Source organism: Olea europaea, chromosome 15 (assembly GCF_002742605.1).
Source record: "Olea europaea var. sylvestris chromosome 15, O_europaea_v1, whole genome shotgun sequence".
In the NCBI taxonomy this organism is placed as follows: Eukaryota; Viridiplantae; Streptophyta; class Magnoliopsida; order Lamiales; family Oleaceae; genus Olea; species Olea europaea.
In genome coordinates this window covers 11766486-11793021 of record NC_036251.1, presented here as the reverse complement: position 1 = coordinate 11793021, position 26536 = coordinate 11766486, and the positions used below count along the sequence as shown (strand labels likewise).

Here is a 26536-nt window from a genome sequence, read left to right as displayed (position 1 = left end):
ATTTTTTCGTCCCCCCCCCCCCCCCCCCCCCCCCCAAAAAAAAAAAGTCACGGGGTTCAAATCTTTTAAGGATGGTGTTGATGGACGACAGAGAGAGATAGTGGGGGAGAGATGAAAGGTTGGAGGCATTGGAGCATAAATGGAAATAGACTGTGGGGGGAGCGAGGGGTTAGTTTAAGTAGCACATTAATTGTAAAATTATTGACGAAATACCTGACTTTTTTAAATATAAAAGTATGATTGATCCTAATTTTCTCATCTTAAAATTTCGACTTTGTTAAGAAAAATAACTCAATTCCATGTATGTTGGTTTGATGTTAGCTGTATACGTTGAATCTCTAAGCATATGTTTGATATGCAGTATCAACTAACATTGAAGAGCATGAGCAACAAAATTTTAGTTCTCTTATTTTGTACTAATGATTAATATTATTTATATATTTTATCGAATATTGCACTATGACTAAATAAAAACATATTTTCTAGATCAAAAATAATAATCTTCACTTCATGAAAAATAATGTTTGCAAAAATAGTTCCAAATACACATTGTACTGAAATTTGTAAAAGTGAATTCACGTTTCTTAACTAATCAAAAACACGAGCAATACATGATTATCTATTTGAATCAGTTAAAGTGTTCATGTGATCATTTTCCAACTTTGTTTGGGTGGTGGGTCGCGGGTTTTTAACCTTATCATTTCCTTACAAAATTCATTCTCAATATCTTGTTATAGTCACACAATAGACAATGTTTGAATTTGCGTTAAATCGTCGTTACGTAGTATTTGCAAATCTAATTTTATAAAACTAAAAGTGGGCAAACATTAAGAAATTTGAAACACTATTCATCTTTACGAGGATCATATATATGACACCTTTAACGAAGAATTGAACTTTTCGATCTTTAAAGATGAGTTGCACAATTGCATTTGTATTATCGATTTATAAGGGGCTTGAGTCTCGAGGAATGAATGATCAAAAATAGGGAAAAAATTTATTCTACGAAGTGTGGACAAAAATAGATCTTGATTAGCTTATAGACAATTATAAACTTTGCCAACCATGTACTAAGGCTCAAGACATGTTGTGCAATTTTTGTATATTTAACTGAACATGGCTCTATGACACTTTGTGGCTTCGTGCACGTATGATACAACTGAAGGTACAATTTGAGTTATTTTATTTATGTATTTTGGGTAAGTTTGAGTTCAATTTTGAAAAATAAATCTTGTAATAATAATTTTTTACGGAATGTGATTTTAAAAATAGGAAAAGTTTTGAGTTTACGTATAAAGTTATATTGAAAAAATGTATGTTTAAAAATGAATTTGAGAAAAAAAACAACTTTTTAAAGTATGAAGCTAAAATAGGAACTTCGAGAGGCATACTTTTTCAAGCAATTGGAATTAATACCAAACATTTCGTGCCCAAATCACATTCATTAAATTGCGATATAGATTAGAGAAGATGAGCAAAAGAAACTGAAGGACGATGCGTAATATTGGTATTACTAAAAAACATGGAATCCTTTTTTTTTTTTTTTTTCAATAAAAATGTTTCTAAGAGATTCTTTAAAAATGAAATACTCTATATATTAAAGAGTCAACACTTGAAATTATGCTCTAAACACTTTTTTATAGGGCCAGACATAGTTCAGTTCGATCTAAATCGAATTAGAACTTTAAGATATTTAGCAAGTGAAACTATTGTGTCAAATTTGATTATTGAACTGTATCAATTCAATTTTGTTCGGTTTGATTCAATTCAATTCGGTTTCATTCGGTTCAACATAATTTTAATTTTTTAACATTTACAACATTACATTAATCCAACTAATAATATGTTCAATATGGAAAACGTGCTAAAAGAAGTGTGAAAAATATTTAGTCAAAAAAGGGTGAAAATAATGAACACGGCAATGAAAGTAGCTGCTGAGAGAAATGAAAACATGCAAATGTGCCAACTTGCAATAAAACATCTTAAACACTGGCTATAAATTATAATGTTTATACATTGAGCATAAAAATTTATTAGAAATGAATGAGATAAAATTTACCTGGATCAAAATGGAGAAAATTCAATAAATTGGATTAAAAAAAAAAGGGTTAAGATGAAGAGAGGTGCTGTCACTCAACTTCAATTATTGGAGAAATTGTAGAATGATTAAGAAAAACTTAGGTCACTTAATTTTGATTCTTTGAAATTTGAATTATAAAGTTGGGTTTGGGCTCAAAACAAGAAAATGATATTTTTGACTCAATTAATTAGTTGGCGAATGAAATATGAAAATGATATTTTTTTAGGTCAATTAATTAGATGACAAATTTACCTAGAAAACAATTAAAATAATATGACCAATATAATAAAAAAATTACAGAGATTCGGTTATTGGTTTAGAGTTGAGAATTGAACCAAACCCTTCGATCTCGATTCAAATATCCATTCAGATATTTAACTTAAGAATAGTTGCTTAGTTCGATTTTAGAGTTTTGTCCAACTTTACTTTTTAAATTAATATTTGACGATAGAGAGTGGACAAAACTCCTCTCTATAATCAAATATATTCACAATGTTACTATTCTGAATGCTCCATTTATTGATCCAACTAAGCTCATATTTTGTTGGGGATCAAAATCAAAATTTTAATTTAAGTTAACAATTGATTTTAATCACGTATTTTTGGAGTCTACAACTTTTAAACATCATATTTTATCAACTTTGTTACAATATACTAAAAGTTTGATTTTAATCACAACTAACAAAGCTAAATAATATGTAAAAAGAAGAAAGAGAAGAAATGAAATAATATAATAATTTGGATGAAAGTTCGCGAAACTAAAAGAAATAGTAAAATAATAAATACATCTCGAGAATAGTAACGGTTTGGTAGGGAATAAAATAAAATTTTAATCTAAATCAAATCAATAACTAATTTTAATCAAATATTTTATGAATTTCGTAACTTTTTAACCATATATTTTATTAACTTTATCAAGATTTATTAAAAATCTTATTCTAGCATCCACCAAACTAGGTAAATGTTAAAAATAAAAATGATATTAGAGCAATTAAAATTTTTAATTCTATTATACTAGCTAAACTAGACTTCATTAAAAGACTTTGAAAAAAATATATTTTGGAATAATAATTTTTTTTGGAGAATGTATGTTTAGAAAATAAGGAAATTTTTTTAAATTTAAGTGTAATATTATTTTTATAAAATTAAAATGGAAAATCAAACGTAGTATAAAAGAGTAAATTTAACCAATAATCACTGAACTTTACACTTGATTACTACTTGCTCACTCATCTTTCACATATTACTGAATGCTCACTCATCTTTTCATATAATTACTCATTCACCACTCGTCTTTTCAAATAATTGAGCTATTTTTACAGCAAATTTTCGACAACTTCCAACCACAAAGAATGTCGAATTTTGATACCGTTGGAAAGCCCACGATATCCTCTTCAATTACCACCCAAAATCTCATTATAACTCCAAGGGATTCGATCGAAAAATTGCCTTAAAAGTAGCCCAAAAATTCTGAAAATCTGCCCAGATTTTCAGATTTTTGGGGCAACTTTTAAGGCAATTTTTCGGCAACTTTCGACCATCAAAACTATCTAATTTTGATACCATTGAAAAGCCCACAATGTCCTCTTCAATTACCACCCAAAATTTCCCGATAATTCTAAAGGATTTGGTCGGAATAAACTCATAAATTTAGCATCCCAAACTTTGTCCAGATTTTCGCCTTTTCAAGATGCTGATTTTGTGAATTTATTCCGACCGAATCCTTTGGAATTATAGGAAAATTTTGGATGGTAATTGAAGAGGACATTGTGGGCTTTCCAATTGTATCAAAATTCAATAGTTTTGCTGGTCGAAAGTTACCGAAAAATTGTCTTAAAAGTCGCCCAAAAAATCTGAAAATCTGGGCAGATTTTCAAAATTTTTGGGCAACTTTTAAGGCAATTTTTCGATCGACTCCCTTGGAGTTATAATGAGATTTTGGGTGATAATTGAAGAGGATATCGTGGGCTTTCCAACGGTATCAAAATTCAACATTCTTTGTGGTCGGAAGTTGTCGAAAATTTGCCGTAAAAATCGTCCAATTATTTGAAGAGACGAGTGGTGAATGAGTAATTATATGAAAAGATGAGTGAGTATTCAGTAATATGTGAAAGATGAGTGAGTAAGTAGTAATCAAGTATAAAGTTAAGTGATTATTGGTTAAATTTACTCAGCATAAAATATGCAGTTTTATGCACAATAAAAACATAGAATCACATGAAAATGTTATACGAGTAGTCCTCTCCCTCTGATTCTTTCTTTCAAGTACGATATACAGTTTTACTAGATCACGGAGTGAGAGCAAGAGTGGGAGAGAGTCATTGGCGCGTGCTGCAGGCAAACACTTCGAATTACAAGTTCTTCTCTGACAGTTTGAACGTCTTCCGAAGCCTTTTTTTTTTCTTTTTTGGCCATTTTCCGTTTTATATACTGATTGCTTAGACCTTCTCTTTAATCTTCTCCAGGTATCTTTTCTTGCTTATGGTATTATTTGTTTACTTTTTGGGTGACTGTTTAACTGATATTATAAGTAGTGAAATAGGGTGGGTTTAGAAATTCTGCCATTGATTTATTTATTCTAATTAATGGTTTCTACTTAGGGATTTTGGGTATTTATTGTTAAGATAGGATTTTACTTATATTTTGTTGAGTACAGTTTTAAGATTTGCTAATTAGTGAAATTAATGTTTGAACTTTGGTTTCTTTGATTTTTCACCTGCAGGATTTGGTAATTAACACTTGGGATTGCCAATTGATTTGTCAAATTTATTGTCCTCTATTTTAAATTTTTGCCTTGATCATGGATTTCTTCTCTGCTTTTATTTTTATTTTTTTATTTTTTTTAACACATAGTTGCGAGTAAAATTGACCTTATGTGGAATTTATATGTTTGGCAAGATTTGTACTCTGGACAAGGATTAGTTCATCATTGTAATTTGTCAATTTGCAATAGCATTGTTGATAATTAGGAAAGTGCATTGAATACCATTGAAAAGTTTGCATCTTTTTAGTTTGGATAATACAAATGCAGGATTTGGGAAATAATGACATTCAATACTTGTATGAAAAGAATGGGACTCATGACCCTGGGGGTGGCTGGTGGGCCGGGTGGCAAAACTCTATATAGAGGAAAAAATTTCTGAAAATCCTTATGTTTCAATGACTTCAATCAAAAAAGACTTGCATGAAGGAGATAAAGTATTAGGCCCTTATTGTGATTGGATAAGATAATTTAAAAATTTTCATATTTTCAGTTTGGATAATACACATGGTATGATGGGAAGTAATGGCCCCTAACTGTTATGAAAGAGTAAGACACGTCACCAAGATGGACCTTAAGGTTATTGGGTTCTCTCCCCAGCAGGGCGGTAAAAATCCTATAGAGAAATGGCCACTTAGGACGATCTACATGGTTTGATAAAAAAATACTTGCATAAAAGAGATTGTGTTAATTTCTCTGTGTTGCATTGAACTTTATTAAAGTACAAGGAAGATAATAAAAAAGTTAGCATTCATTTTTCACTGATGCAAATGGCAGGATTTGGGATATGGTGTTTCCTATTACTTGTATGAAAGAGTTGGAGACTTGTTTACTGCATTGTGTTCTAGGGTACCATATAGAGAAAGTTCTAATTTCTGAAAGTTCCCTTGCATCAATTAAGAAATTCTTTTGTAAAAGAGACTGGGTATAAATTGTCGTTGTAATTTCACAATTTTGTAATAGCATTGTTGCACTTAAGCAAAGTAAGGTGAAGATGATTGAAAAGTTTTATTTCTAGTTTGGATAATATAAATGGCAGGATTTGCCAAATAACGATACATCCTACTTGTATGAAACAGATGGAGACTTGTGACCTGGGACAGAAAGGAGATAGAAGGTTTTATTGGGGTCGCTGGTGTAGGTGGCGAAACTCTATAGAGATAGAGTGACAATTTCTGACAGTCAAGAATGGATGTCTTTAATTTTCCATTATCTTGGAACTTTTTTATTATAGGTGTTTGATCAATGTTGGTTTACTTAGCTATAAGAAGCTCTTGCTGTGCCCTTGGGTTTGTGACATATAGCTTCTGTAGCAAAATTTGGTCTACAGTTTATTCGTTCCCTAAAAGAGATTGGGCATATCCCCTTTCTAAATGAGGAGAAAAACCACCTGCTTTTTCCTTTTGGTCTCAAAGAATGGATATCTTTTGTTTGCTATTATCCTAGAATTTACCCCACCCCCGCCCCTCCCCTCCCCTCTCCACCAACTCCAAGAGAAAAGGGAGAGGATCTTTTAGTTGTTATGGCCACTATGGGTGCTTGAGGTTGGCCCTAATGTTTAGTTGACTATCCCTGGTCAAAGTTTTCCATGTAAATGCCCTGCATATATATTTGTAGCTTTTTGAAGCGCTAGGGTACCTTTGTGAGACCAATAAATTATATCTGTATTACATATGAGGGAGAAAAGGAAGAAACGTGGAATAGAGAGTGAAAGAGTTTAGCAAAGGGACATTTTTTTATGACGAATGTTATCTAGGCTATTGAATATTTGCTTGAGTCATGGACTTGGCTTTCACCCATGCTCTCCCAAGTGTTTCTTGTAATTAATTGACATAGAAATGAGACTGAGATTGGAACATGAAATTCATGGATTAGTACATAGTCTCTCACCTGAACCATATATATCCAGCAAAACCCCCGTCTCCCTAAAGAGGATTAAATTTTTTTTCACTAAAATAGATGAATAAATAATTAACTACATCCTAAGCCCTTGGTCTAACACAATTGCCAAATATATGACTCAGAAAGTCTAGCCAGTCAAAATTCCGGGCAACAAAATTTATCAACTGTATCAGATTGAATTATAAGTGGTATTGTCCAGCATGATCATGGAACCATTTGATTTGTTGAACTTACACTATGGCTTAATAATTGTGGGTTGACATTTGAAAGCAGTCACTTTTGCTAAATTTGTTTGGGCGTCCCCCCCACACCTATTATTTTGTGAGGGTGTGATTTTTTATCCTTCCAGTGTTGCTTGGATATTCTATATTATTTTTGAATTGCCATTGAGATATATTTGATTTCTAGGTGTATAGTTGATTAATTCAATCTTGAATTTGTTGATACTAATTCCACGTGGATATGAATTTCTCACTTCAGATTAATGTTTGATTGCTTGATATGTTTCGTTGCCCTGGCAGGTTCCATCACTTGCTTAGCAGTGAGAACAAGTGTAGACATTTTGCGTGAGTCACAATGTACAGGCAGTCCCCTAGTAGGACCCACAGATCTAAGGGAATCAAGATTAAGCATGTTCTGCAAATTTGTTTATTGCTTGCTGTTTGCTTTTGGTTGATATACCAAGTCAAGCATTCCCATGATAAGAAGAAAGAATTTGATGAAAGTGATTCGATAGCCTCACTAAGTAGAGGAAGTAGCAATAAAATTTTAACTCTTGGAAGGAAAGACATCAGACCCCGAGTGGAAGAAACAGTTAAGAATGAGAAACATGATGAAGCAGCAATAGAACAGGAATCAATTGAAGAAGTAGAAGACGATAAGCGTGAAGAACACGAGCAAGAAATCAAGAAAGCTGAACAAAGAGAAGATGAAGGGATGGAAGGTGAAGATGACGAGATAAATGAGCATGAACATGAGAAATCTGATGCAGAAATTGATCGAGAAGAGGAATTTATAGAAGAGAAGGAAGGAGATGAGGGTGATGAGAACAGTACGGAAGAAAAAGATACTGAAGAGACTAATGGTGAAACTGAGAAGGAAGGTTCTATAGAGGACAACAATCATGATGGAGATGAACATAGTGCACATGAAGCACGCGAGGAACATTACAAGGCTGACGATGCTTCTAGTGCTGTGGCACATGACAATCAAATCATTGATCCTGAAAACGAGAAAGGAAGCTTAGAAAACACAAAGGAGCAATGGGAAAATAAAGAGAACGGTGAGGAAATCAATTTAGATGACAAAAGAACAGATTTAGAGGTGAGGGATCGCAATATGACTAAAAGTGATGACCATTCGAATGTAATAACCAATATAGAATGGAAAAATAAAGAGAAAGGTGAGGAAGTCAATTTAGGTGTCAATAGAACAAATTTAGAGGTGAAGGATGGCAGTATGTCTAAAAGTGACAATCAGTCGAATGTAACAACCAATGAAGCAGAGGAGAAGCTGAAGGAAAAGTCTGAGAACAGCTCACTTTCAAATGCTACATTGACAGTAGTGTCCAATGACCATATAGAAACAAGCAACAACTCGTTAGAGATGAGAATGGAGAGTCGTGATCCATCCTTGCAGAATGGAACTGAGAGCAAGTTGGTGTTAAATCACGGTGAGAACGGGACTATTGGGGGTACAACATCAGGAGTGGCCAATAATTCCACTTCAGATATGGTTAGTAATCATGTTGATTCTAATTCAACGATTCCTCCGAAAAATAAAGACTTGGAATCAAGCTCGTGGGAGTTCTCTGACTCATCTAATGATTCAGAGTCATCTGTAGCCGAGAATATCAGATCGGAGTTATCTGTAGAAGCAGGAAATAACACTGAATCTTTAACAGTAAAGAATGATGCTACTGAGGCTGAGAAATCAGATAACGATGGTGGAACAGATGAATTCTTGGACAAGACATCCGAGGAAGTGCAACATGACCCCATCGATTCATCTGATTCGTCTGATTCGTCTAATTCCTTGGACAAGAAAGATGTCCTAACAAATCATGAAACCCTCCCAGAGATACAATCTGCAGGAACTAGCATAGAAGATGCTGCAGCAGAATGAAGGTGTAGATTGGATTAGTCTTTCAATGCTGGCGTTTTCCCTCTATTTTTGTTTTGCAAACTTGGTGTTCATTTGTGTGAAGTACGGATCACTGTCCAGAAAATGCAATTTCAACTTGCTGGTAAACCGTAGTCAAGGATGATGTTCTTTTAAGGTTTTGATCTGTATAATCAATATTTTGTTTCTTTTAATGTCGGAGTTTTGTTTGTTCTCTTTATTCTTTCTTGATTTTAAATTTGTTTTCGTCGGAATAGGAGGATACTCATCTTGGGGTGGGCTTACTTAAATGCTTTCAGTAGTTATTCCCCCTCGTACCACGGTCCACTAGGCATGAACAACCCCACTTGGAAAAGTGAATTAAAATACGATAAAAATAAAGTAAGTAAAAGAAACTTCCCAAATTATGATTCGACTTTGTGTTCGTAGTACAAAAAGTAGTGTGTTCACCTTAAGCGTAGATAAGCTGGAAAAAACGGTGGTAGGTTAAAAGAACAAAAAGGTTGAAAATAAATTGACTAAAGAACAATTCAATCTGATTAGTTACACACTTTTACATCAACTTGGGCGTCTCTCATCAACAAGACATTCTTCTTTAGCGCCTGGGTGTTGTGGCGGTTTGTGTTTGCGGTCCGGTCGAGCTCTTGTGTCCGACTTCAAGTGCACTGAATTGCCTTAGCCAAAGTATTGGCCTCTATGGCTCGACGGAGAGCAAAAGGAAAACAAACAATTCTAATTAATCACTGTACACTAACAAAAAGGAGCAAAAATTGACGGCAGTTTTAACTGCATATCCAAGAACCAAATCCTGAACGCAGTCTCAGAAAATGATGCAGCGCGAATTGCGTTATTCGAGGTGGAATTGTCTCAGTTGTTTCTTGAGTTTCTGAGAAAACAACCTACAGGCATCCATGCTTAGATCCATGGCGGCAGCCAATGCCACAAAAGCTGCTGCATCCTCCGTGCATGTAATGTGCTGCATCCCAATTTCCACCTCTGGTTGGCTGCATTTACCATCGCCCTCGACCGTAGCTGACATAACAAAGCCTCTGTAAAACATATTTGCCAAAGATCCGGATCCTGTTGTGGATCCGAAATCTGTTCCGGAACCGGACCCTGAACTAAGATCAAAGCTGCTATTAGGACTAGTCATTGGGGTTGAACCTGTGGTTATGTCAATGCTGAATTTCCCACCATTTTTCGCACTAATCGTTGAATTGGCTAGTGGGATAGTGTCTATGCCGCCCTCGGAGATGAGTTCGAAGCGGTAGCCAAGGAGGAAACCACCATTGCCCTCCCTCCAGGCCTCCAGGCGGCCCCAAGGCTTCCAAGTGCTGTGGCCGTGTCGAAGAATGAGCCATGCTCCTGGATTATATCGGCTCACCCTATCGGTGCCAGGCGATGGCACAAATGGTGTCACCATTGATGCAGCGGCTACAGGCGAGCCAGAGAGGTCGTGGACGGTGATCGACCACCCCTTTCTTTCTTTCATCGGCTGTTCTTTATCAGCTGTTACTGAACTCAAGCAACTGGTTGAGGTACTTGGCTCAGATAAGGAAGATCTGCTCAATAACAATTCAAGAATTAGGGACCATTTGAAGAAAGATTATGCTGATTGGCAGTTAAATGTACGCTTGACCAATTGAGCATAACTAATCATTAATAAACTTGGTGCCATTCTCAACAACTATAGGCCACAATCATGGAGGGATTTATTAAGAGTGAAGGTTCCATCTTAAAATGTAAACATTAAGAGAAGTGTTCTAAATTTTTCTATGTTGGTCTACATTTCGATATTTAACCGATGTGGGATTATTTGAATAAACTAATCTTGAAATCCATGTGCTCATTTTTTGAGTCCTAATCAGATCAAATTGTTTATTAGAACTTAATGAGCTCTGATATCATATTAACACTTGATGATCTATCTTAAAATGTGAACATTCATAGTAGTAGTCCAAATCGTTATATATTGGTTTATATTTCGGTATTTAACCAATGTGAAATTTATAGTTAACAGAATTATAAGAATCCCATATCTTACAAATTAAGCCTTAGTACGACCCATAAAGATATTATTTGAAAACTAACAAAGAACACAAACTTAGGAGGTGTAGTCAATTGATACTTTTAATGACTTTTTGAGATTTAAAAAATTTAGAAATATTCAATATAGACTTTTTGTGACTTTCTAAAAGTATTGATGCATTTAATTTAGGGCCTGTTTTGTTTGGATTAAGATATGATTTTAATATAAGTCAAAGTCAAATAATCAATATTAATCATGTTTTTCATGGGTTTCACGATTTTTCGAGCACACATTTCAAAAACTTCTATTACAATTTACTAAAAAAATCTAATTTTAATCCTCACTAAACACCCAAACTTTTGTAGGTTTTTAAAAAATCTCTAAAAGTTATGGTGTCAATTAAAACTTTTTAGGAGTTTTTATAAGTATTGAGGTATTTAAATTTTAATGACTTCTAAAAACTTTTATAAAAGTCTTTAAAGTACTAACTTTTAAGCGGAATATACTCGTATAAAATCTCAAAATTTGTTTCTCATCCTTCTACAACTATTGGAAGAATGATTAAAATTTATTTTTTTACGATTGATTATATTTATTTCCATTTATCTTTCCCTCTTTTATTGTTTATCTCTATTTTTTATGAAAAAATTAAATTGAATTATTGTAATTTTTTTCTTTTTTCATTCATTTTTTTTGTGAAAAATATCTATTTTTTAATTATATTATAATATTTTATATGAAAAATTTATAATTATATTTAAATATATTGATTTTATTTATTTTTAAAAGGATATTATAAATATTAAATTTATGGTTTATCTTATATATGTATAATTTTGATTATTACTTATTTAGTTAATGTCTTAGAGTTTTATTCTTTTAATTTTTTTATTATTATATGGGAATAAGAAGGGAAAGGAAAAAGGGAACTGTCTGAATCAACACTTCATATGTGAGAATTTCAAACCATTATTCTAGATCCATGAGAATTCTATTTCAAATTAAAGTTTTCAAAAGTTTTTTAAATTCTAGTAAAGTCTATAAAAACTTTAAAATAAAAGTTCATAAAAGTCTAGGAAAAACTTCAACCAATTTCATACAAATCTATACAAGATTTACGATATTCACAGAAGTCATCACTTAAAAAAAAATCCATCAAAGTCTTCAAATATTTCAATTGAATTCACCCTTCTTATAGTATATCACAGAAATTTTATTGAGCAATAAGAAGTTTAAAAATGTACCAAGATTTCAAAATCAATTACCAAAAACAATTTACCTGCATCTCAAATTCCTCTCCCCAGAATTTCTGAAACTGAACTTGCAAGTAAAAACAGGCTGCTTAACATTCCCACTGACCTGAAAAACTTGTGGACTACACTCTGGCTCCCCATCAAACTTGAACACAAATCTCGGATCAGGTTCAGCCCTTACATCCAAATTCAATTTTGCTTCAGACCCACAAATTAAAACCCAACCATTCTGAATCACACAACTGCCGCTATTATTACTGTAATTCTTAATAAAACCCTTTAAATCCAATAGAACCGCAACATATCCCACAAGTTTCTTTCTCCTCATAAACCCACAACTGTATATATCCTCTCTCCTGCCCATGTAAATCTCAATCTCCAATAACGGTAATTTCCCAGCTGTAGTTTTCGATTTTTCTGCTAATTTCTCCATTTCTGGTTTGTTCAAGCTGAAATAGGCGTGGATTTTGCTCGCAACGGCATCACTTTCTTGAACCTGCAATGGGATATTTAAAACCTGAGTAGAAAACCCTTTAAGCCTGATTTTACAGTAACATGGAAACGATCGATGATCAGGAAATTTTACTGCAAGATTTCCTATAACAATCCGAACAAAAGGACACGGATCCATTTCGGTAATAATTCAGGGTTGAAGAGGCCAGAGGGAGAACCTAAAAATCAGCATATACATGTATATTTTTATGTATATGAATTATGATGAGAGGAAGGAGGTCTAGTGAGAGAGAGAGTGTGGGTGGGTGCTGCAGGGTGCATGGACGTGCGTGCGGGGTGAGCTGGGTGCACGTACGAGTGACAACAATGGGAATCTATCTGTAATTTTAGTATTAATATTAACAAGTTATGGACAGTTAGTACGAGGATTTGTCGTTTTCTTTCTTTTCTTCTTGGGATTGATTTGGAGAAAACTAGGTTTGATTGGAGACAGCTGTCAGAAAAGCTTGGCCTTTGGTGGCAGTTGGACTAGGATTGGACGATAGTCTTCAACACTTTCGACTTGGGTCCCACTAGCCTAACAGTTCAACTACAAACATGCAGGGCCTCTTTATCAATCTGTATAAATGGGCTGGACTCCAGCCACTTGTGGGTCGGCCCGCAAAAAGTTCGAGTTGACCTAGCTCAAGGCATAGATCGAGCTCCATCTTGAGGTGTCTGGCCTAGCGTTAGCCGACCCGGGTGGCTCTCGAGCCGACTCAAAAAAAAAAAAAAAAAAGGGCCGCCTTCGGCAGCATGGCTGCTACCTTTCTATGTGTGCCTTTTAAGGCAGCTTACCTTCATAAGGGAAGGGGAAAAAAAGGCTCGGCTTAGGTTAAAAAAAACTCGTCTTAAAAAAAAAACTCGAGCCAAGCCCAAGCCTCAATTTTAGGCTCGAGAACCGGCTTGAATCGACTTGTTGACACCCCTACATTAAGGCAATGAAATTTAGCTCTGGCCCACTATTTCAACAACCCAATTGCAAGAACGAAGCTCTACCAACTGAGCTCTATCCCCCGAGCCAAGTGAGGGCCTTCACTTGAAAGCGAGTTCTTCGATAAGCGAGAATGAGTGATCCACTATATCGGAAAGGAATAATGTGCAATTTCGAGTTGTCAATTATATCCCTTATGGAAAGGGCAAACCAATTCGAGGAATTTTTCTGTTACAAATATTCATACTATATCAACATTTCAGAATTGTGGAAATCACATTTTTAGTTGTTCTATATCTCCATGAATCTAGGAACTTCTGCTTGCATTGTATTATTTGGTCTAAATGACTTGTTTTTGGTAATAGATGAACATTACCATATGTAAACTCAGGTAGATGATACATGTCTGAATTGGGATCCTGAAGCATATAAATACAAATGGAGCATGAACCCCTTTGTGAGGAAACCGTCAATCTTGATGTACAAACAACTTTACAAATCTTAACTACTCGAATAGAGAGATTCAGTCCGATTTTGCTTAAGTTTTAAATGTATTAAAACGTTAAATCAATCGATTCTTATTTGATTCTTGATTTTAGTCCAAACTCGAAATCCATAAACTGACGTGACCAAATTAACCCATAACCTTTTTTTTTCTTTTAAAATATTGGAATAAGCAATCACAGAAAACAATTTTTTGTTGTTTTCTTCATTATTTTATACCACAATTAAACCATTTCAAACCATTTGCGTCAATAACTTGGGATTTTTTTTTTTTTTTTTAATAGATGCGAACAAAACAAAATCGAAATCATTCAATTCAATTCTGCTTCAACTCTATAATTACGTATAATATCAACAAGGAACCTTTCGACATAGATTGAGCTCGATGTAGGGTTGGTGCCGAATGTGTCGAGTTGTAGTAGACAATTCCTTCCCTTGCTAGGTTGGATTTTTTGTTTTCTTGTCCTGTCCTTATACTCAATTAAGACGGGTTCAAGGCGGGGCAAATCCCCTATCCCATTTAATGTCCTATAGTTTTTATTTTTTTGAATTTTTTAGTTGATGAAAATCATTACATTTTTTCAAATTGTAGAAAAATTTATGTTTTCTTTAAAAATGATGGTGATTCTATATTTCTATATATTAAAAATTTGTATTTTGAAAGGAATTTTAAATGGGGTGGGAACCATGTTCCCTTACTTGCCCCATGCACCTGATTAGCTAGGCATGGCTCTGCAGGTATAAAGTATAACGGGTTTTTTGCTATTCCTAGCTTAATGGTTACGCCAAGCATCCTAAGTTCATATTTTATTGAATTTTTTACCTTTTAATTATTTTTTCGTACGATTTAGCATAGAGAGGCCTTATTATGTGATGCAACATGGAGAAGCTTGTCTAAGTTCATTCTTCTATTTACATTTTACTCATTTTCTTTTCTGTCTTAAAGAGACAGTTTACTTATTAATAAAGACATGTTGGGCACCATTAACTTCATCTTCACATTCTCACAATTTTACTTTTAGATATTTCTATTTAATAAAAGCAATATTTTACTCGACTCTTTTCTAAAAATATGGTAAAGAGTAGAAGACATATGTTCAACCATAATTACTTTATGCCAATGAGAATCCACTTTCAAAATCGATAATTACTAGAAAAGGGAAAAAAAAAATATGAAAACAACTAACTCCTACATTTGATAGTTTTACGATTAGATTTATTTTTATTTTTTTGCAACAGATGGATTATTTAAAAATTAAAAATTCTTGAAAAGATCGATTTCATGTTCATGCACAAGCGCCCACATGCATGTACTATTGATACATCTTATACACAAATTCTTACCGGCCATGTCTTGATCCGGACACCATTTTTCGTTCCTGAAAGCTTAGCTCTATTCACGACTATACCTGAGACATAAGCTTCTGAATTGCGATATCCCAAGCTTCTGATACTAGTTAAGCAGAAAAATTGAAAAAACAAGATAATAAAACAGTTAAAGAAATGTTACTTTCAATAATATAAACGTTTTTATAAGATCAATTAATGTTGGTGTCTTGAATGTAAAAACCTGATGCCATGACCCGGTCCACAAGTGATATCTGTCGCCTGGACATTCTGCGATCCATTGACTATTGAAATGCAGTCGTCACCTTAACATAACAATGAGCATTAAACGAATAAAGAAATATTTTTTAATTGATCAATATCACACCTAGTTGAGATGACTATTATATATACCTGTCCCTATTGTACAACTCGAAATCTCAATGTTTTGGGATTTTGAGACATGAATGCCATCGGTGTTGGGGCTTCCCTCGGGAGCAGATATTGTGAGATTTGAAGCTTGAACATTTTTGCACTTCTGGAAGGACACGTGAATTTGTTGTGCATTTTGAATCTTTAGGTAGAACTTGTTGATCATGTCGAATAGAAGTTCACCTTTTCTTCGGATTTTGAGATTTATTATTATTATTATTATTATTATTATTATTATTATTATTATTATTATTATTATTATTATTTAAGAACTGAATTATACTATTTATCTTTTTATATTTTACAAAAAGTACGATAAAAATAGAAATCAATTGAAAGAAAAAATTATTTTTAACTCAATAAGGACCGATTTGCAAAAGAGATAATAATAAGTAATAACTTATAAGTTAAAACTTTCAAATATCTTTCTCGTACTATGTAGATAGAAAAATTTGAAGGACTGAGAATGATGTAGATACGCATGTACGTTATATTTCGCATTACGTAGTCTTTGATTTACCTTAACTTCAAATTTTAAAATTAAATAAATCAATAAATCCGTTGCTAACGGAAATATATATTTAGAAATAGAGAAATAGAGAGAAAGTATTTTGCATGAAAACTCATAATCTGGTCTTTTTGCATATATTTAAAAAGCGTTTACTACTAAAATTGAAATGCTATCTTACTATTTATTTCAAAAATCACAAAGCTTGTGTGAGATAATTATCATTTAACAATACATTGGGAATGAAATATGGTCCAAAAACATCTTTTGCTTTGCATGTAATTGTTGAGGCGCTGAAAGAATGAGGTTAGTAAAGTTGTTTTAACCCATTGAATTTTTGTATATCTTACAAATAAATTTCTATATAAGTGACTCGATATGTCGCTCTCTATTTCAAAAGGGACATATTGTTGATATATATTTTTATTTTAAAAGTATATGACACATAGAAGCCTCTATTATGTATTATATTTATAGCAGCAAAAAAATTGAAAGATAATAATTAAAAAAAAAAAAAACCTCAAACATTAGAGTTTCATAAATCATGCAAGTTTTTCCCCCCTTTTACGGCTTCTTTTTTCATAGTAACAATTGAATTGATTTCACTTCTTATTCATTCCCGAATTTTCAACTTTTAATATACTTTTATAAACATTAACAACTTTGATTATGCAAGTATTAACTTTGTGTTTCAACTGCTTACAGATTGATTGGGTATTAAGGTGGAGATATGTTGCATTTTGATAACCAATAAATCTCAGATGATGATTTAAAATAGATGTCGGATAATTTATTGATACCATAAGTTTGACTCGACCCAAAAACAACCAATTCACTTGAAGTAAGGCCCAATTCATATGAATGACCTAGTGTCTTGCTAAATCTGTTTTGCTCCGAGCCGTGTTTTCCTTGGTGTGGATTACAATAGAGCAAAGGTGAGAAAGAGGAAGCCGAGGGGCGGCCATGTGGGTGTTGTGTGAAATCAACCATTACTTCATCCTTTCTTCTACATTATAATCACCACCCCTTTGTGTCCTTTGTGGATTAGATAAGGGTAACCGGAGTGGGTAGAAAGAGGGAATTGAAAGTGCAATGTTGTGGGTCTAGCCGAGTCCTCCGGTGGTTTCGTTTGATTGGTTTTTCTAAGTCCGGAATTAAAGATTTCTCGAAAATTTTCGTGTTAACTAAGGTGCAATTAACTGTATTTTTTTCTGCTCATGTTTTGTACTGATTTTTCAAATGGAGCCCAATTTAAGTGTATTTGTGTAAGCTGCCATATTAACAATTCCAAAGAATGAAAAAACAATTCAATGACAAAAATAGACAGTACAACTAATAACACTAAAATCAAATGTGAACGATACAAGATAAATAGAAAAGCATAAACGAAAATCTTATTACCAAATACGTATATATCTTTTGATTAAAATAATAAAAACAATTGATCCCCAAGAATATTTTTCTACAGAAAATACAAAAAATTTCTGGATCAATTTTCTATAGTAGAGTCCATTAATCTAAACGCTGTTTCTTGAAAGGAATATGACTTTCTACTTTCTTTTGATCACTAAGAACCTGGATTCTCTCGCCAGAGTAAAGCGTAAAATCTGAGTAAGTCTCCGGTAACGCAGGCAGCAGGTTTAAGTTGAAGTCGACTGTACTGGTGCACCCATTGCAGTTGCGTTGGATGGAGGCGCCGCCCTTGGATGTGATCAGGCCGGTTTTCTTGCCGCCCTTTATGACGCCTTCATAGTGCCTCCGCATGTGGCCACCCAAAGCTTGGCCAGTTGTAAAAGTCATGTTACAGACGTTGCATTTGTGAATCCTACCGCTTGGGTTGAGATAAGGGATCATATTAGAGGTGTTGGTGATTGCAGTAGTGGTGGCGAATTGAGACCGATCGCGGTGGCTGGTTTTGTGGCCGCCGAGTGCTTGGTACGATGAAAAAGACTTTCCGCACACGCCACAAGTGTACGATATATTCTGGTCCTGCGGAGAAGCGATAATAGCAGGAGGAAAGGGTTCCATTGATTTCTTGTCATCATCGGAGGAGGCTAAAGCGGCAGTTCTTGCACTAGTGGTAGTGACTGCGGTGGCGGCGGGATTTACATCCTCTACGATTTCAGCGGTGGCGGCACTGGTGGCTGGACCAGTGTGCCAACTCCGATTCTCCTGAGATAGCATCAAGAGAGTAAGTGCTGCTTCTTCAACCTCCGTAGGTTGGCGGTTTCTTTCCTTGATGAATTGAAAACAGAGAGAGTCAAATTCGTTGGCTTGAAGCCCAGCCATGGATGAATTTAGGGCTTCACACTGTTTGTGTTTGTTCTGTGTGGAAAAAAAAAACGTGTGGGATTCGGAATGGAAAGACTGAGACAGTGAGAGAGAGCGAGAGAATGAATTACAGTGAAGGAATCAACGTTTAGGGCTTATATAGAGAGTAAGGTGTGGGACGTTGAAGTAGAGTAGACTAAGGAATTCGTTAATGCTGTAAAGTGTGCTTGTGCAGGTTAAGCGAGTTTTTTGGGGTTTTAGTAAATTCTAGGTGGATTAGAATCCTAACAAAGTCAAATTATGTTCCTACTTATATGCGGACACGTGTCAATTAATGATATTATATCTGGACCAAATTACTACAAAAATTCCTTTTTCAGGAGCAAAACCATATCTTTTCTTTGCACTAGAATTCTTTATTCTGTAGGATTAAACTCTTTGTACAAATGAAATATACGTTAATTTTTATCAATTATGCTGTACAAACAAGCTCAAGAACGGGCTAAAAAAGGAGGAACATGTGTTGATGCAAGATTGGACAGTTTGAAAAAAAAATCCAACCATGTGCTGCCTAGTCATTTGTCCAATTTTTGTCCGTCTGTAAACCTGTTTGACCATCATTATTCAGTTTTATAGATAATGAGGTAGCAAAATTAACTTGATAGGTTTGAAGTTGTATTTTATTCAACATTCAATGAAATTGTGTCATCTAACAATTTATCAAACTATTTGGCAAAAATTCTTATACATGTAGCATAATTGAATCCTATATGTCGGACCAAGAATTTTGGTCCTTTATTCTACATTTGTCAATTATTTCGCGTGATGAATTTTAATTACAAAAAGGCCCTTTATTCTATATTTATCAATTATTTCATATATTTATCAATTATTTCACGTGATGAAATCTAATTACAAAAACAAAAACAAAAACAACAACAACAACAACAACAACAACAACAACAACAACAACAACAATAATGATAATAATAATGGGGAATTCTGGTATTCTTTGCATTTTAATATATTATGTGCATTGCACGTAATTTTGTAAATATGTTTTGAGATTTTTTTTATTCAAATATTTAAATAATTATAATTTAATCGGTAACTGCAATTAGAATACAAAAATTTGACGTTCGGAAACACATTACAAACAACAACAACAAAAATTGTTCTACAACTTAAGGTCAATGGAAGAGTTAAACACAGTCAATTAAAGAATGCAAACAAAAGTGGTTGGGCGATTCTTTGAGGACAATATAAAATTCATTATATGTAGTGTATATAGTTGGCAATCATACATCGCGTAGGTAACGCTTATACATAAATTTCTCTAACAATATTGAAAAAAGAAGAGTTCTGAATGATAAGAAACAAAAAAATCAAACAAATTATATGAAATTATTAACAAACCAAAATTATTAAGTGTCTTTCATAATACATTAGTTTATATTTGTCAATCCCAATCCCACACGTTTAACACAATTAACACCACCAATGTGCAATCGTAAATCCAGATATTATAGCAGCCATTGAGGAGATATATAAAAGTCTACGCATGCACACATACAACTAAAATCACAGAGAGTAAGAGATTCTCTCATATTCTAACTCAAATGACACCATAATATTTATTATCATTTTATTTTATTTTATTTTAATTTAGAAGCTGTTTGGGCAATTTCAAATTGTTCTTAACAATTGAAACATTAACCAATCCATTTCAAAACATTTTGGTTTGATTTAAAACCAAAACGTTAATAAGTAATATTGGAATTAATGGTTTAGTTGTGGACTCCATTTTATTCAAAATATATATTTCACTCTTCTTTTCGGTCACGCACTTTTCAATAAAATAATATATTACACGTAAATCCAAAAATTTTCATTCTTTTTTAACCATGCATTTTTTTCTAAAAAATTACTATTTTAAATTACTTTTCCCCCGAATTTTGATTTTAATGCAGCCCAAACAAGGGCTTAATATAGATGATTTTAATAGGCGTTAATTGAAAAAAATCTCTGATAAGTGCATCAATTGGATGTGATCACTCTTGGTTCCATTTTATTCACTCCAAATCAATTCCATATAATTCATTTCCAATTCCTTTCTTCTCTATATTATGTAAAAATAATGTTCAAATTGTTTTGAGTTTATGTTCGATATTTAATATTCAATATCTTATATGCTAGGAGAATACAATCAAGTGTTGGTCTATCCAAAAAAAATTAGCCCTTGTTTGGCCCCATTTTTTGAAATGAAAATGGGTGAAATAATATATTTTTTATTTAAAAAATTAATGGTTGAAAAAGAATGAAAATTTTTCAATTTACGTGTAATATTATTTTATTGAAGATTGTATGGTTAAAAATAGGATGGAGAAAAAATGAAATGAAATTTAATGTGGCCAAACGGGGGCTAATATTTTGTTATATTAATTTTGGAAAAAGCATTAGATCTTGGGAGACAGATGCCCATTTGATCCTAATAGTATCAATGTAGGGATGAAATCTGTCTTAAAGAGATTTACATTCGCAAACTTCTCTTCATTTCATTTCCTTCTAATTTCTACCTTTCAGTAAGTCAAAATTTATGTACGTATCATGATAAGTCGTTACTCTATATATATTTGCATGCATGAATTGTTTTATTAGCGAAATATAAATTATGCACCAATTTATCCAACAGGTACATGTTGACTCAAACGAACTATTTCGAAAAAAAATCTATTTTGGTTCATTTTTACAATGTGATGATTTTTTTGTTCAATCCTAGATTAAAGAATTCTCTTATAGCATTAGGGATGGCAATGGGGAGGGGCAGGCTCCCCTACCCCTGCCCCACCGGGCATTTTCTCGTCTTATACCTATCCCCGTTACCCGATTAAGGTGGGGCTGGATGGGGTAGGTCGAGGTGGGGCGGGTCAAGGTGGTTGCCCTGTTTACGTACCAGTTTAATTTAATTTAATTTTTTTTAGTTTTTGATAATTCATTTTAATGCCCCCATTCATTCAAGTGAGAAAATAATATATTTATTAAAATTTTTCATTAATTAATTTATTTTTAAAAGTTAAATTATTCGAATATATTTGGTAAACTAAGATTTTTATTGTTTATTATATTCTTTAAATAATCTTAGTTACCATTTTCTATTAGAATTAATGAAATTTTGTGAAGTTTTTCTATTAGGGCATGTTTGAGTCTCATTATTTCCTAATAATGCGTTTTAGAATAGTAGATTGACAAAGAATGCGTAGTTAAAAAATAAGAAATTTTTTTATATTTACGTATAATATTATTTTATTAAATGTATGGTTGAAAAGAAGAGAGAGAAAAAATGTATTTTAAATATAATGGGAATCAAACAAGGGCTTAAAGTATTGAATTCTTTAGAAAAAATTAACAAGGCGAGCTGGGGCCCTGTTACTCGTATACGCCTCGAGAAAAAATTTTTCGCCCCGTACCCAACTGAATAACCTGATTTAGCAGGTAATACAGTCCCGTTCAAAATAGGTCCCCTCGAATATTGGATTTAACGGGCATTTTTGTCATCCCTGTATAGTATGTTCAATGATCTCAGACCTGTTAGAATTACTAGTTTGTTGAAATAACATTTGTTTAGTAATTGTAAAAAATGATTTTCACTTGTATTTGTTATAGTAGAGAGATTAAAGGGTATTAGTGTGTTGGAATAATCAAGAAAACAACCAAGAATTTAGGCAAATGTAGCACGAGCAAGCGCTTGCGCGCGAGAGAGAGATGCTTAAGGGATTCTATTTGATTATGTTCTTTGATTTTAATTTTATAGCCATTATACAATTACTATTTTATGTATAATTTTTTGGTATTAAATAGAAAAATTACAAAAAGTCTGATTTCAAGATTTTCTAAAGGTGCATTTGATTACGAGCATGAAATTTATATAGAAATAAAATAAATTATATGTAATTCAATTGTTTAGAACTTATTTGTATGAAAATTATTAATTAAATGTATTTGATTGATTTAATTTTTAACCTAAAAAATATTTTACTTGTCCATTTTTTGTTGATGAGTAGATAAGAAAGAGAAAAAAGAGAATGAATTACCTGAAAAATAAAAACTATCCATCCCTAAAGAAAATATTTTCAATGAAAAAAGTTATCAATGAAACACCCCAAAAATAAGAATTTGAGAGAAAAATGATGTTTTCATGAAAAATAAAGCCAATCAAATACACTCTAAATGAAATTAGAGCTTGAATTTTGTAGGGTTTCTCCATTTGCTCACTACATTAATATTTAATGGAAGAGATATGGTTTAAAGGTTTATATTATATAGTCACTAACACCTAACCACCTCGAAGCCAAATCGAGCAGTTGTAGTTTGAGGAATAAATTGTATATCCTAGAAAGTTGGAGGACTATATTGATGTTGACAGATAGTTTGAGGACTAAACTAATCTGTCAATTGATTTTATGTATTTTACGTGGAATTGTAGGCCAAACTAGCACAGATAACAAAAAACAAAGAAAAATTTGCAAAGCCGGGAAGGGAAAACAAAGCTATCTTTATTCTCAAATGCCAAAATGGTCTGCATCCAACATACAATATCTAAACACATACACTTTTTCTTCCAGTTTGACTGCTCATTGGATGGCAGGGTGCGCGACCCTCTCTACTGGGATGTTGTCGAATTCTTCTACTCTTCGCTTGTAGCCAGTTGGGCTAAAGCGTCGGCATGGCCATATTTGAGATCGCAAAATCTGTTTGACCTAGATGGTTTGGAAGTTCTTAAACTCCTGCATGACAATTTGAAGATACCTGTTCAACCTTTCCTCCTTAGCTTAATAGATCTCATTGATTTGGTTGAACACCAACTGCGATTCGTTGAGTACCACTAAGCAGGCAATCCCTAATTCCTTAGCCACCTTTACCTAGGCGAGCAATGCTTTGGTATTGGAGGTCTTGAAGTTGAAGGGTAGGGCTTTTACAAAACATCTGCCTATCGAGACTGACCAGGACCACTCCGACTCCGAATCGATGCTCAGTGGAAGAGTTATCCACGTAGAGTTCCCAAGGAGCATCGTGTGACAGTTCTCCCATAGGTTCTATGTTGAATTCCACCACGAAGTCGGTTAGGGCTTGGCCTTTTAATAAGGTATGTGGCATGTACCTTATGTTGAACTGCCAAGCTCCACTGTCCATTTCATTATCCTACCTGAGGTGTTAGATTTCTGCAAAACTTGCTTTAATGGGCAATTAGTCAGCACCTCAATGGAATGCTCCAGGAAGTAAGGACGTAACTTCCTAGCAGCTACAAAGACGGCGTATGCTAACTTTTTTAGTGGGGAATATCAGAGCTTGGCTTCATGGAGAGCTTTGTTAGTTAAGGTCTCCCCTGCCTTGGGTTTGCATAGGAGGGGTGGCTGGGCTAACTTTCTCTTTAGCTCGTCAAATGCCATTTGGCATTCAGGGGTCTATTCGAACTTCTTTCTTCCTCGTAGCACATCAAAGAATGGTTTGCGCGGGTCCGTGGATTTTGAAATGAAGTGGCTGAAGGTGGCCACTCACCCAATTAGGCTCTTTACTTCTTTCGGCCTTGTTGAAGCTCTCATGTCGATGATGGCTTGTATTTTTTCGGGGTTTGCTTCGATCCTTCGATGATTTAACATGTGGCCTAGAAACTTTCTAAAAATTACGTCGAAGGCACACTTCTTTGGGTTCAACTTCATCCTGTACTTTCTCAGGATTCCAAACATCTCAACAAGGTGTTGCCAATGGTCCTTGGCATCTGTCCTCTTAACTAACATTTCGTCTACATATACCTCCATTGTTTTGCCAATTTGTCGAGCGAATGTAGAGTTTACAAAGAGTTGGTACGTGTCCCGACGTTCTTGAGTCCAAAGGGCATTCTTTGTAAAAATAGAGACCTCAATCGGTGATGAACGAGGTATGTTCTTAGTCCGATTCATACATGGGTATTTGATTGTATCCCAAGTATGCATCCATAAAGCTTAGTAGCTTGTGCTCGACCGTTGCATCGACCATTTGGTCTATCCAGGGTAGGAAGAAGCTATCTTTTAGACATGCCTTGTTGAGATCGGTAAAGTCTATGCACACTCCCCATTCTCCATTGTTTTTCCTTTCGAGGATAGGATTAGCAACCCATTTGCGGTATTTAGCTTCTCTGATGAACCCGTTGCGTGGCAACTTCTGTACCTCCTAGTTTAAGGCCTCATACTTCTCTGGATTTAAATGACGACGCCTCTGTTGCTTCATCGGACTGATGGATAACTGTTCAATTGGTGACAACAATCAGGATCAATTCCTTCCATGTCTTCATACTTCAGGCAGAGACGTCAAGGTTCTGCTGCAAGAACTCTATTATTTGTCCCTGGACTGGTTGTCGTAGCTGATCTACCACCTTGAGCCATTTTCCTATGTTGCCATCGTAACTGGTACATTGTCTAGTTCCTCTATGGGTTCTCCACCTTTGATTTTTGAAAGTGGATCAAGTGGAATAAGGTCAAGTTCCGAGGTGTGTACCACATATATGCCCGGAGAAGTGCATGCATTTTGGTTAAAGGGATGAATTTTCATTTGGCATTCTTCGGCGAGGTCCTTATTTCACTAACTTTTCCCATGTCATGGGGTGTACGAGACTTCAATGAGTAATGATATAGGAATACGGTGGCTCTAAGGCCTAAAAACAGGGATTATCCTATAATAGTGTTGTAAGGTGAAGTCGAATCGAACAACATGAACACAGTGTTTAACCTAGCCTTTCATGGTATGTTTCTAGCTTCAACGTGAGCTTGATCGATCCCTCAGCCCTAGCCAAAGCTCCATTTATCCCAAGGATCATGTTTGGGTACGACAGTAGGAAGTGGCCGGGGATACCTATCCAATTGAGTGTGCTAGTATAGAATATATTGAGGACACTCCCGATGTCTACCGAGACCTTGGGTATGGTAACTCCAGCTACAGATACCAAGATCGCTAGGACCCCGGGATAGGGATTCAAGTCTGCTTTCTTTTCATCAAAAGATACTTGGTCGTCTAGGGGTTTTTGTCAGTGTTTCTCAGATATACCGATCTCTGATAGATCGACCATGATGTGTCTCTTTAGTCTTACTTCTCTGTGGTGGGCACATTCCTCGTCATGTGGATCTGAGGTTTGGATAGATTGATGTTGCATGCGTTGGCCTCTAATTGGTCTGTGCGCATGACTTCTACCCCATAGGGGGTGGGAAACTTGATACAGTAATGGTAGATTGACGTAGCTGCTTTGAGCTCGTGCAGTATGGGTTTCCCAAGTATGGCATTATAATTAGAGGACAAATCAACTCCTACAAAGTCAGCCAGGATTCTTTGCTAATGAGGGGCCTCGCCTAGCTTAACCCGAACTTTGATATGGTCCCAAGAAAACCTTTACAGTTTTTTGCGGTATAGCCAGAGATATCGCTATGAGATCTTCATTTGTCTTAAGGTTTGTGTATACACCATATTGATCGAGCTCCCAGTGTCTACAAGCATTTGGTGCACTCGTACTCTTACAACAAGCATGTCTATTACCAAGACATCACTTTGGTCTTGCAAGACCCCTCAAGAGTCTTCTTTCGAGAACCAAATATGCTTACGGTCTGGTCCTGCAGTGGTGTCGAGTTTAGGATATTCCACCTTATAGTTTCGTCATATACGAGCATTGATGGCTTGTCTGCGCCTTTTTCTCTTAGACCCTTTGATGTATTGGTTCCCCCCGACCATTATTTTGATCTTAGCTTGAGGAAGAGGGTTACGATCTGGGACAGTGGGTTGAGTTTACTAGCCCGATACGTGTGGACGAGACTGTTGGGATGAGGTTGGTTTAGCTTTCTTGGTTTGGCCACGAGTTCTTACATGTGGCCTCGTTGGATTAAAGATACGACTTCCTCAGTC

At 34.5% G+C, this 26536-nt stretch overlaps 4 protein-coding genes across 4 annotated transcripts; 1 reads left to right on the top strand and 3 right to left on the bottom strand.

The window, feature by feature from the left end:
- Positions 1-4295: 4295 nt before the first annotated feature.
- On the top strand, positions 4296-9084 carry LOC111410175 (uncharacterized protein DDB_G0290685). The gene is made up of 2 exons (XM_023040407.1): positions 4296-4545; positions 7265-9084. The coding sequence occupies exon 2, from the start codon at positions 7320-7322 to the stop codon at positions 8865-8867; it is 1548 nt and encodes a 515-aa protein (XP_022896175.1). The 5' UTR covers positions 4296-4545; positions 7265-7319; the 3' UTR covers positions 8868-9084.
- A 283-nt stretch (positions 9085-9367) lies between these two features.
- On the bottom strand, positions 9368-12945 carry LOC111410174. The gene is made up of 2 exons (XM_023040406.1): positions 12173-12945; positions 9368-10426 (listed from the first exon to the last, which is right to left on the bottom strand). The coding sequence occupies exons 1-2, from the start codon at positions 12775-12777 to the stop codon at positions 9712-9714; spliced, it is 1320 nt and encodes a 439-aa protein (XP_022896174.1). The 5' UTR covers positions 12778-12945; the 3' UTR covers positions 9368-9711.
- Positions 12946-13647: 702 nt separating this feature from the next.
- On the bottom strand, positions 13648-16000 carry LOC111411241 (polygalacturonase-like). The gene is made up of 4 exons (XM_023041791.1): positions 15817-16000; positions 15647-15728; positions 15421-15529; positions 13648-13800 (listed from the first exon to the last, which is right to left on the bottom strand). The coding sequence occupies exons 1-4, from the start codon at positions 15998-16000 to the stop codon at positions 13648-13650; spliced, it is 528 nt and encodes a 175-aa protein (XP_022897559.1).
- Positions 16001-17854: 1854 nt separating this feature from the next.
- On the bottom strand, positions 17855-18631 carry LOC111411239 (zinc finger protein ZAT10-like). Its single transcript, XM_023041790.1, has one exon. The coding sequence runs from the start codon at positions 18629-18631 to the stop codon at positions 17855-17857; it is 777 nt and encodes a 258-aa protein (XP_022897558.1).
- Positions 18632-26536: the final 7905 nt, after the last annotated feature.

What these genes read in the sequence shown, in the direction of transcription:
- LOC111411241 (XM_023041791.1), bottom strand. Translation starts at nt 16,000, where the DNA reads ATGATCAACAAGTTCTACCTAAAGATTCAAAATGCACAACAAATTCAC. An exon ending in GAGTTGTACAATAGGGACAG is followed by an intron (nt 15,729 to 15,816) that starts GTATATATAATA and finishes TGTTATGTTAAG; the next exon opens with GTGACGACTGCATTTCAATA. An exon ending in GGACCGGGTCATGGCATCAG is followed by an intron (nt 15,530 to 15,646) that starts GTTTTTACATTC and finishes CTGCTTAACTAG; the next exon opens with TATCAGAAGCTTGGGATATC.
- LOC111411239 (XM_023041790.1), bottom strand. Translation starts at nt 18,631, where the DNA reads ATGGCTGGGCTTCAAGCCAACGAATTTGACTCTCTCTGTTTTCAATTC.
- LOC111410174 (XM_023040406.1), bottom strand. Translation starts at nt 12,777, where the DNA reads ATGGATCCGTGTCCTTTTGTTCGGATTGTTATAGGAAATCTTGCAGTA. An exon ending in GAGAGGAATTTGAGATGCAG is followed by an intron (nt 10,427 to 12,172) that starts GTAAATTGTTTT and finishes GTTATTGAGCAG; the next exon opens with ATCTTCCTTATCTGAGCCAA.
- LOC111410175 (XM_023040407.1), top strand. Translation starts at nt 7,320, where the DNA reads ATGTACAGGCAGTCCCCTAGTAGGACCCACAGATCTAAGGGAATCAAG.